General features: G+C 39.1%; 1 protein-coding gene across 1 annotated transcript in view; it reads left to right on the forward strand.

Moving 5' to 3' along the window:
- Window positions 1-12314, forward strand: part of pcxb (pyruvate carboxylase b) — a 189721-nt gene that overhangs the window by 87578 nt on the left and 89829 nt on the right. Inside the window, exon 10 of the mRNA XM_079441073.1 lies at window positions 11752-11934. Coding sequence (XP_079297199.1) covers window positions 11752-11934 — 183 coding nt within the window. The remainder of the gene's footprint in view (window positions 1-11751; window positions 11935-12314) is intronic.

Genomic DNA, 12314 nt, shown 5'->3' on the forward strand with positions numbered 1-12314 from the left:
CGCCTCTATGCCCTTAAATGGGCGGTTTTCTACGAATGGTGTCTAAACCGCGGTGAGGACCCCCCTACATCTGGGTTGGCGGTGATTCTGTCCTTCCTGCAGGAACTGCTGGATAAAGGACGCTCTCCCTCCACACTCAGGGTGTTCGTATCGGCTATAGCGGCCTTCCACGCCCCTATCGCGGGCCAATCAGTGGGCAGGGACAATGTTATCGTCCGCTTTCTAAGGGGTGCCAAGAGGCTGAATCCGCCTCGGCCCCTTACTGTCCCTACGTGGGACTTACCCACTGTGCTAAGGGCCCTGAGGGGCCCTCCTTTTGAGCCGCTCCAGTCCACGAACCTTCGGTCGCTGTCGCTGAAGACTGCTCTGCTACTAGCACTAGCGTCAGTCAAGCGAGTAGGAGACCTGCAGGCGCTCTCTGTGAGCCCTGCCTGCCTGGAATTTGGGCCAAACGACTCCAAGGTCGTCCTAAAACCAAGGCATGGATACGTACCTAAGGTACTTTCCACTCCGTTCAGAGCTCAGGTCATCACACTCTCCGCGCTTCCTCCCTCCGAGGAGGACCGGGAGTTAATTTTGTTATGCCCTGTTAGAGCCCTACTCTACTTTGAGCGTTCCGCCTCCTTCAGGTGCACGGAACAGCTCTTTGTTAGCTTCGGTAACCGCGCCAAAGGGCTTCCGGTCACGAAGCAGAGACTCTCTAAGTGGATAGTGGATGCCGTTACGCTGGCTTACTCTTCCTTGGGCCTTCAATGCCCCATTGGAGTATGAGCCCATTCGACTAGAGGCATTGCCTCGTCGTGGGCCTGGTCTAGCGGTGTGTCCATTACAGACATTTGTGTGGCGGCCGGCTGGGCCTCGCCATCCACATTTGCAAAGTTTTATAAGTTGGATGTACCGACCTTACAGGCCAGGGTCCTATCTGCTTAGATGAGTATGACTTATGTTGTGGGAACAACCCTAACGGAGAACTCTTGACTGCACGGGCACTCAAGCTCTCTGATGGGTTCCTTACATATCTCAGCCCTGAAAGTGCTGAGTATGCGAGGAATACATGGAATGACCCGGGCCGAGCGTGACCTCTATGAGCTCAGCTCGCTTTAGCCCGAGTATACTATTATACTTCCCTCTGAGCATGGAATGCTTATGGAGGTATTTTACACAGTCGTTCCTCTACCATAGCACGGCGTGATTGAATTGTGTTCCCATAGCGTCTTTAGCAAGACGCAGTATGAGTGGAGTATCGATAGGGAACGTACTCGGTTACTATCGTAACCTCGGTTCCCTGAGATACGGAACGAGTACTGCGTACTTTGGCGTGCCAGGAAGCTGCACGACTCAGTCGTCGCTTCAGTCGAAGTAAACCTGAGGATCCTATGGCGAGACGGCTGATTATATAGCCAGATAACCCCGCCCATTCTGGCGGGATCTGGCGGGCTCCGTCGCCATAGGCTTGTGCAGCTCCGCTGCCGACACATTGGTTCGTTTTAACACACTGCACAAACCAATGATCGTGCAGTTTCACTGCGTGATTGAATAAGGCTTCAGTAAAGGAGAAAAAAGGCTTTTTCCCATAGCGTCTTTAGCAAGACGCAGTACTCGTTCCGTATCTCAGGGAACCGAGGTTACGATAGTAACCGAGTACGATCTCCTGCAGGTCAGGGAGCTCGGTGTGGATGGTACGTTCCGCTGAACGCACCACCCTCTGGAGGGCTCGTCTGTCCTGCATAGTGCAGTTCCCGAACCAGGAAGTGATGCTGCCTGTCAGGACGCTCTCGATGGTGCAGGTGTAAAAAGTCTTAAGCACCCGAGAGGGAAGTCTAAAGTCCCTTAAGCGTCTCAGATGGTACAGACGCTGCCTGGCCTTCTTCACCAGGGTGCTGGTATGACAGGACCAAGTCAAGTCCTGCGTGATGTGAACACCCAGGTATCTGAAGCTGTCCACTCTCTCCACTGGAGTCCCGTTGATCGTGATCGGCTGGTATGACCGCTCCTGCTTCGTACTGAAGTCCACTATCAGCTCCTTAGTTTTGCTGATGTTCAGGTGTAGACTATTCACCTGGCACCAACTCTCCAGGTTCTTAATCTCCTGTATGTAGGCCGTCTCGTCGTTGTCTGAGATCAGGCACAACACAACAGTGTCATCAGCAAACTTGATGATGGTGGTGGAGTTGGAAGTGGCCACACAGTCATAAGTGTACAGTGAGTACAGCAGGGGGCTCAGAACACAACCTTGAGGGGCTCCAGTACTTAGGGTGATGGAGGATGAGGTGTGTTTACCCATCCGTACGGCTTTCCCTTCAGGAAGCTGGAGATCCATTGGCACAAGTATGTGCTGAGACGTATAGACTGGTATTTGAAACGGTTAATAATTCCCTCCACCTTTACTAAGGCCCCAGTTCCAGCTGAAGAAAAATAGCCCCAAAGCGTGATGCTGCCACCACCATGCTTCACTGAGGTATTCCTTTGGTGATGTGCAGTGTTGTTTTTTCGCCAAACATACCTTTTAGAATTATGACCAAAAAGTTCAACCTTGGTTTCTTCAGACAGTAACACATTTTCCCACATGCTTTTTGGGAAACTTAAAATGTGTTTTTGCAAAATTTAGCCGGGCTTAGAAGTTTTTCTTGCCACCTTACCCCATAGCCCAGACATATGAAGAATATGGGAGATTGTTGTCACATGTACTACACAGCCAGTACTTGCCAGAAATTCCTGCAGCTCCTTTAATGTTGCTGTAGACCTCGAGGCAGCCTCCCTGACCAGTTTTCTTCTCATCTTTTCATTAATTTTGGAGGGACATCCAGTGCTTAGTAATATCACTGTTGCGCTGTATTTTCTCCACTTGACGATGACTGTCTTCACTGTGTTTATGGTATATCTAATGCCTTAAAAAAAGAATTGCACCCTTCTCCTGACTGATACCGTTTAACAATGAGATCCCTCTGATGCTTTGGAAGCTCTCTGCGGACCATGGCTTTCCCAGTAAGATGCGGCTAAGAAAATGTCAGGAAAAGCCTATTAGAACAACTAAACCTTATTTGGGTTTAATCAGAGGCACTTTAAATGATGGCAGGTGTGTACTGACTCCTATTTAACATGAGTTTGAATATGATTGCTTAATTCTGAACACAGCCGCATCCTTAGTTATAAGAGGATGTGCAAACTTATGCAATGTTTTTTTTTGTTTTTCTTTTTTTTAGTTGTACAGGTTATAGTTTACATTAAAGGTGGAAAAAAGTTATTTTTATATCCACTGTTGGTGGGTGATCTCGCAAGTGTTCAGTTTTTATCACCAATTGCAAATATGAATACTTTTATTCAATATTTTGGAGACACCTCCTGTACTTGCGATGTAGTGTATTACTTTTGGAAACCTAAAGTCAATCTGTAAAAATGAATTGTAAAAATATAAGGCAGGGGTTGGTTGGAGGCAGATCTGAATGAGAGGTTGCAGTTGGTTGTAAGAAAGGAGGGACGTTTTAGCAAACTATACATTTCTGGGGTTCTTTTTGCACTCCTATTTGCTCCTATATCAAAAGAAAATCCATGATAGTTTCACTGACATTCCAAAAGAGGGGACATGCATATCGAGAGACTGATTTCAGAGGTCAGAACAGAGAAAGATCTTTGCTTTCACTACCTCAGCTGTTGTAATAGAAACACTCAAACAGCATCTTTAACTAGTTGTCTATCATTTAAAGGTAATATGACTCAAAGTATAGTGTTATAAATGTACATTAAATATGCATTATGGGTTTATAAATGTAGACGTTTTAAATTAAAACATAAATTTGCTAGATTTTCCATAAACTGTGGAAATGCATCATCACAATCTGTGAACAGGATCAGTTTACATTTACATTTACATTTATTCATTTAGCTGACGCTTTTATCCAAAGCGACTTACAATTGCTATATATGTCAGAGGTCGCACGCCTCTGGAGCAACTAGGGGTTAAGTGTCTTGCTCAGGGACACATTGGTGTCTCACAATGGATTCGAACCCGGGTCTCTCACACCAAAGGCATGTGTCTTATCCACTGCGCCATCACCACCCATCAGTTAGAGAAGTCTGGCACTCCAAAGACACCAGAGGGAATTAATAGGGTAAATTAATGACATTTAAATAAAGGTGTATAAATCATTCACAATAAGATCAATAACAAGTATCTTGAAAATAGATGTGGTGTGGTGTATTTCCATTTCATGCCAAAGTTAATCCATTTAGATTTATTTTCATGTTATTTGTTTCTAAACACAATTATTCACCTCCATTTAGTTTTGCATTCTAAAAACATGTATTCATATAACTGCATTCAATACCATATCGACTTATTCTACAATTGTTAGTGCACTGTTGTTATTCAGCTGTAGTATTTAGGATCTGCTGAAGCTTGAGCGAGTTCACACAAACACACATAGTCTCATGCCCATGCTTGCAGATATCACACATATGATTGCAGAATTAGCTTCAGACATGCATGATTAGATCCCTGAGGTGCCCATCTGCATGACCATGTAAATTACACCGCCTATTTTCCAATTGCTTCCAAAGTGTGCACATGCAGGTTTGCATCATAATTTTGTCATATCTCTTCTGCATTCAACTTTTTCACCTGTCTGTGCAAGCTCGAGAGCAACTTTGATGTAATGTATCTATTTAACAGTACTCGTTTCCACCTTGAATGCAATTGAACGCCTGAGAGAGATTACCGTATTGATGATGCAATTGAAGATCAAGGCAATTTTCCCCTCTGTTCGAGAACCACTCACAAGTTGCATTTTCTGGCAAACAGAGCACGCATTACATGGTATTTGAACCCATACAACAAATAAAGCAGTAATGCCTCTAATTATTCTCTTTCTCTCACTTTTTCTTCTCATTTTCTTATTGTTATATTGGGATAATCCGTGATGGCGGTCTTTCACAGTCCCCTGTGGTGCACAGTATATTCTGAAGAAAAGAGAGCAGGAGTGCTTAAGTGAATCATTAGCCAGCACCATTAGAGTGCGTTGAGAGCCTCTTTGTTATGCATGTGACCCTAATTGAAGGAGCAAAAGGGAGTATATGTAATATTTTTTCAAAGATCCTGCCTCCCTCCATTAGTACCATTTTCTATTATTAGCTCGTCAACACACACGCAGTTAAATGCCAGATGTAATTGTGATCTATTACTTTTTGTTGTTGTTGGTTTGTTTTGTTTTTTCACGTTTTTGTAAGTTTTTATCTTCTCAAAGTTTCATAATTTTTAGAGGTTCCTGCAGTGGTGCTGCTGGACCCCTGATGTGTTTGTTCTGATGTTTGTCTTCATTATTTTTCTGCTTTAAAACAGTTTGGGCCACAGAGACCAGAAGTCAAAGCCTCCAAACTTGACCATCGCTACTCACACATCCTTCCGATTTTAAGTGATGCTATATAAAGCGATTGTTTTTGCTCATCTTAGGAATTGCACTACAAAGAATGTCCCATACCAGCAAAGTTAGTTCACTCAGCGGCTGTATTTGCAGTGTCTCAGCTTTTTCGTCTACTAAATGAGTAACTACCAAGATCTCAAAAACCACTTGCCAAGTTGGCATTTAAATAACGTATTTTAAATCAGTAATAAAATCTGACATTAATGTTCAATGTTGTTTCTTATTACCAAATAGCACTTAAAAAGTATATATTTCAAGTTGGTCCTGCTAATGCGCGTGTGAGTACACATCTCAGAAACAATGACTTTATCAATTGCTGATTGCCTCTTTTATTTAAAAGGAGGGATTTAGTCTGCCATATTGTGTATTGCACTTTCAGCTTCAAAATAATATGAGTAAACCTTGTTATATACTGTCTATAAAGCAAAAAAACGCAAACTTTTTTTTATCTTCTCCTAGCCGTTTTCCACCCCCTGTGGGTGCTAGTATACAAAGCAAGAGCAGAGAAGAAAAGAAGAGAGAGATTAAGTTTTTAAATAACATTTTTGGTGTCTACAAGAGGATGTAAAACCATATTTTTTAGGAATTGAATTGAATGAACTACTGCACCATTTGTTCATATCTCAAGTAAACATACGGGCTAGAATACCCAGAATGTTCTGAGCTAAATATAGTGGTAACAATATTTTCCATGTCTTTTTATATTTTCTGGGCAGTGTTAAGGTTGACTCCTTTTGTCTGATTTGTCTGACTTCAGTCAAACAGAACAATTTCAGAATAATCCGAGGATGCACATGGACACAATCTGATGACACATTTAATCAATTTCCAGGGATAGAAACCACTGTAATTTAAAAAAAATCCACAAACCTTTACAACTGTGATAAAGGAGATTGGTATTTTTTCACAATGGCTATTGTGGTTATATTGTCCCCTTTTCCATTCTACACGGGTCCCGATGATTACTGCTTACGGCTACAGTTTTTAATTGGAGTTGCTTGAACAGTATTTTCAATTAGTGTGTATGTATGTAGGCAAAATTGTGTCAGTATCGTGCTCTGGTGAGCTTGCAGGTAGTGCAAAGGGAGAGAGTTTCTCTGCCAACACATTGAAAGAGAAATCACAGCTAATTAGACATTTAATATTTCAACCAAGTGTATCTACTGGGGTTAGAAAGAAAATCTGATAAGACTGACATTCAGAAACCAGATTTTTATATCTGAGGGGTGCTTGTCCATGCGAAACGTTTATTATGGTATTCCAGGGTGATACTATGCATTGGATATGCAATGTTCCTGAGGGTTGATAGGTGGTTACTTGCTACCCAAAAGTAGTGAAAGAGCCTTTGACTCTAAATATGAGCAGTACTAATATGTGACCCTGGATCACAAAACCAGTCTTAAGTCGCTGGGGTATATTTGTAGCAATAGCCAAAAATACATTGAATGGGTCAAAATTACCGATTTTTTATGCCATAAATCATTAGGATATTAAGTTAAGATCATGTTCCATGAAGATATCTTGTAAATGTCCTATATCAAAACTTATTTTTTGATTAGTAATATGCATTAAGAACTTCTTTTGGACAACTTTAAATGTGACTTTCTCAATATGTGAATTTTTTTGCATCCTCAGATTTTCAAGTTGTAGTTGTTAGTGGCTAGTTGTATCTCAGCCAAATATTGTCCTATCATAACAAACCATACATCAATGGAAAGCTTATTTGTTCAGCTTTTCAAATTTTGAAACATTTACCCTTATGAATGGTTTTCTGGTCCAGGGTCACATATGTGCCTTAGCAACCACAACTAAATATATAGTACAAGTCCCCATTTCAAACATTTGCTGAATAGTCTTGTAGTCGATGTCAAGGATCTTAGATTAAAGTCATTTTAGATTGCGCATGACTTTAATTACCCTTGTACCCTCAAAGGGATTTCTAGAGAACATACATGTTTGTGGGCATGAAACTTGTGCTCTGAAATTAAATGTTTTTTGAAATGTGCTTTCAGACAAGTGTGTGTGTTTGTTGGTGCTTTGTGAAGATGTTATTGGCATTAAACCACTGGAAGACAGTTAGAAATGAGATTTCAACAGAAAATGTTTCAACAGAAAATGAATGACAGAAAATTTTAATGAGGACTGTGCGGGTAGAGGGGTGGAAGGAGAGCAAAGAAAGAGAGAGGTGAAACCTGCTGGGTCGCTGTAATGTAATAATGAATGTAACAGGCTCCATACAACTCATATGAAAGTACGATTCTCTATAATGGTCAGTTTCCCTGCTCTCGCTGAGCTGCTTTTGATTATGAAGGAAGCAGCTCTTGAGAAGCAGCTCCTGTGGATTTTAGACATCAATAATTGGCTTAAGGGCATCTGGGTACCTGGATCTTGGCTGATCAATACAGTCTAATCATTAAGCCTTGATGATACCCTGATTAATGTGTGATTGGAGATAGACCCCCGCTTGGCATGCTCTCATTTATTGATTTGAATTTTTGCTTTCGTTTTCTAAACACAGAACAAATAAATGTTTTTGGTGTTAGGGTATGAATGTGCATCTTTGCTAAGAGTAGACTAATGCTGTCAGTCGATTATAATAAGTAATCATAATCTTATTTCATATCCTTTGTAGTTATCATATCATCCTTTTTAATAGCTGGGTATGGCAGTTTGTTTGGAAAACTCTTACAGTGGAATATTTGTGCATTATACATAAAGGCAAGACAGGTATTGAAAGGTATCAACTTTGTTTTGTCTATGCACACCCAACTCACTGTTGGCATTTATTGGTATTGGTATTTAGCGTAAGAATGCAATGACAAAACAGAGTTTTACTATAAATTATGTATGTTTACATGCACTCATTTTTTGTCCATCCTAATTCAGATTCTGAAAGTTCTGTTTATATGAACCTTAAACTTTGCAATCCAATTCAGCTTTTTGTTTACATGTGATTTTTTTTTGTATTTTAATTAAACAAAGCCATCTCTATATGTTTGTGAGAAGTAAAACATATCTAAACAGATATCTTATTATAAAAGTGCTCTGGTTAAAAATATGCATCACAGCACTGCACATGCACACAAGGTATTTTTGAATCTGATTTGAAAACAGTTGCATAAGTATTTACGTGTTTATTTTTTTTCTTATTGATCATGTTACTTCAGGTATGTACCAACCCTTCCAATCTGATCAAAATTTCATGCAGAGCAAACACAGTTGGATAGATTGAGGTATTTACATGAAAGGTATCAACATGATGATGATGAATTTGTAAGTAAATGTAATTCACATCTAAATAAATTCACAAGAGCAAGTATAATTTTTTGCACGTTTATTTACATTAAAGGCAAAATAACTGAAATAATAAGAGAACAAGTATAAATCTGGAACTTCTTTAAGTCTGTCTAAATATGTAGTAATTGCAATGTCTTCTGGTCCATATCCTTTCCTCAGGAAGGTGTGCTAGACACTGATTAATGTAACATAAAAATACTATACATATTTATATATTTTGCTATTGTATTGTGGAGTGACACTTTCATAAACTTTTCTATGCTCCTCTGATTATATAATGGTAAATATTACAATATCATAGCACAACAACAGTGATCAGCGATAATGAGAAGCCTAATACTCACAATAAAAATAATAAGGTCATATAGATCATAACACAGTCTCCGAGGTAAGATGTGGATTATCCTTCACCTGAAATTTCTTTTCATCCTGAAATGCGAGGCAAATGTTGGATCACAATAATTAGGAACCACAGTTTCCACAAATCCCTTCACTCGATTGGGATGTTCTCTTTTATTCTGGATGGCAAGGGCAGTGACTGTAACATCGAGCGTATTTTGCAGTATTAAAAAAGGATTTATAGCGATTTTATCAGGCTTCTTCAAAAAGAACACAGAGAGTGGCTTTCTCAGCTGCAGTAGTTGCAACCCTTGCGTCATCAGAACAGGGTGTTCAACGCATCACTGTTTCTGTTTAATAAACGTTTTGCACCATTTTTTTCGGGGCTGAAAGCAGCCCCCAGGTGTGTTGGAGCTGAACATGGCAGCAGAGTGCATGCTAGGAGCAGGATTGGACACGCCTGCTTTAACGTTTCCAAGAATAATGGTGTTTCATGCTTGTTGATTTTTGTTGATAAGGATGTTCTGTTGAATTGTTGTTAAATGTCCCATGTTGATTATTTAATTTGCTTAATTTAAAATGACAAAATCTCCAAAACCTCCTAGGTATGTCATCATTTAAAAGAAAAAAAGCAGTATAACAATTGACTTTTGTAAAGATTCTTGTATTTTAAAAAAAATCTGTTAGGGGTTTGGTTATAGTACAGTGTCCCCATTTAGACAGCTTAGTAAAAAAGTGTTTGTTGAATAATGACACTTGTGCTTATACTTTTCCAGAGGTTCTTACCAGTGTTACCAAAATTACACAGAACAGAGAGAAATATATAATTGTGTTAACTGTGTTAAAAGAAATTAACACTTTAAACTCTAGAATTAACAGAGTTTCTTAATCGCTAGTGTTAATGTATTGTGTTCATTTTGACAGACCTAGATCAGACAAAATTGAATCCTTAGATGAATTGTAACTTGTTCTAAAAACTATTTAAAATTAACATAATTTCTGATTACTTTTCAGCTATAGGTTCCAGTGGCAATATACTGAAACAAACAGCAACAAAAAATTAAATTCAAACATGTCTGAGCACCAGTCAGCATTACATTAAAGTCAAAGCAGTGTTTTAATAACCATTCCTGCACCCTGTGACATTTCTTTTTTCTTCTTTTTTTATTCACAAATATTTTTTTGATAAACCTACTTTATATGAGGAGAGAATGACCTCAGCAAGAACTGGCATAGTTGGTTATGTAATGCGATTATTTTGTACTAATATGTGGCACAGCAGGCTGATTGCAGCATAAATAATGCATGCATGCCGAGACTCACAATGCTACAGCACTGCACTGAAGAACATACCCATGAAATGAAAAATGAATTAAAGCTTTATTAAAGTGTTGCTTTAATTGTTGCTGAAGCGGTTTATGTCTGTGTGTGTGGTTAGGCTTTAGAGCTATAATTGTGACCAGTAGGGTCCTGAGAGAGCGATTTGGCTGGCTCAGTCTTTGCAGTTTCTTCAGAGTGGCTGCACGAGCTCTGATAACAACACAGCTATTTCACGATTCATGACTCAATCAATGACGACAACAATGATGTGTGTTTCATGTTTATTCTGACACTTTCACTTCCCGTAATGCTCGCAAATTAGTGATTTTATAACAGTAAAACCCTTTGTCATGTAATATTGATGGTGTATTGTATCATGTTTATGGACATACAATGATAAATAGATCCCTTTTTATTGGCATTTAAATAATATACTCTTATATTAAACACTCTTTTAAGAAGCACATAACCTATTCACTGAAAAGCCTTTCTGGTTTTTACATGTAGAATACATCTGTTTATTTGACAAATATTAAATCTATTCTATTTGCTATAAAGAAAGCAAACACTGTGTGAGCATCTCATACGGGGAACATAAAGTGTCCGACTTGACTGCTCAAGGTGTTTTAATATGTGGGAAAACAAATCCCACAAAACCAGGCCTGCTTGTTTATGACAGTTTTTGCTTTATTTGAAGCAGAAAACTAATTAGTTTTTTATCAATTAATTATTATTTTTATTTATTTATTTTTGTTTACTTCTTTACCAACCAATTATAGTGTGTGTGTGTGTGTGTGTGTATATATATATATATATATATATGAATGACAGTAAAGACTTTTATTTGAAATAAATGCTGTTCTTTTAAATGTTCTACTCGAATCCTGAATTGCACAAAATTGAAGGGTCATGTGGCACTGAAGACTGGAGTAATGGCTGCTGAAGATTCAGCTTTGCCATCACAGGAATGAATTACATTTTCACATTTCTTAATTAGAAAACATTTTTTTAATTTGTATGATATTTCACAGTATTGCTGTTTTTACAGCCTTGCTGCACATTCAAGAGACATTCAAAACACTTAAAAACCTACCGACATCAGACTTTTGAATGTTAGCATATGACGCATTGCTAATAATCTATTAAATAGATTGAATCTGATCATCATGATGTTGATCATCAAAATATTACATAAGCTAAAATAATGTATTTCATTGATAATATAACACTAGAAGACAAAACACAGAACCTTGTGAAACCTAAAATATTCCCTGTGTCAGCACTGTAACTGTATTGTTATGCTTACACTCATCCTCATTCTTGCAGTATTTCTCCTGATTTAAACCTTTATCTCTATTTCTCTCCCATCATTCAACAGGTGTTCCGCAGTGGAGAGGGTATGGGCATTCGTCTGGATAGTGCGTCTGCATTTCAGGGGGCCATCATCTCCCCTCATTATGACTCACTGCTGGTTAAAGTCATAGCCAGTGGCAAAGACCTCCCCACCGCCGCAACCAAAATGCACAGAGCACTCACCGAGTTCAGAGTTCGTGGTGTTAAGGTAGGTGTAAAACCGATCCTTTAGGAATTGGCTGATTTAATGGCACCCCAGAGCATCACATGTAAGGTTGGTTGGTTATCAACTGTTTTAATGCTGTAAAAACTTCCATTCCAAGGTAATTGTGTCTGAATGACAATGCTGAGGTATAGCCTTCTCCAGGAACTGTAGAACTCCTTGGTCATATTTAAGGCCATACATTGAAATGTTGGAAGGGAGTTTTCACGCAAATGTTTTATGTTATGTATTTTGTTGAATTTAGTGATTTATCTTTACCCGTGTCAACTGAGAACACATTTAGGCTCCCTGACTTCTAAAAATTTCTACTTCTTTTGTATCAGACGAGCCCTTTGACAGTGACGCTGTTTCAAAAATCCACAGAA

This window comes from Barbus barbus (assembly GCF_936440315.1).
Source record: "Barbus barbus genome assembly, chromosome: 2".
Taxonomy (NCBI): Eukaryota; Metazoa; Chordata; class Actinopteri; order Cypriniformes; family Cyprinidae; genus Barbus; species Barbus barbus.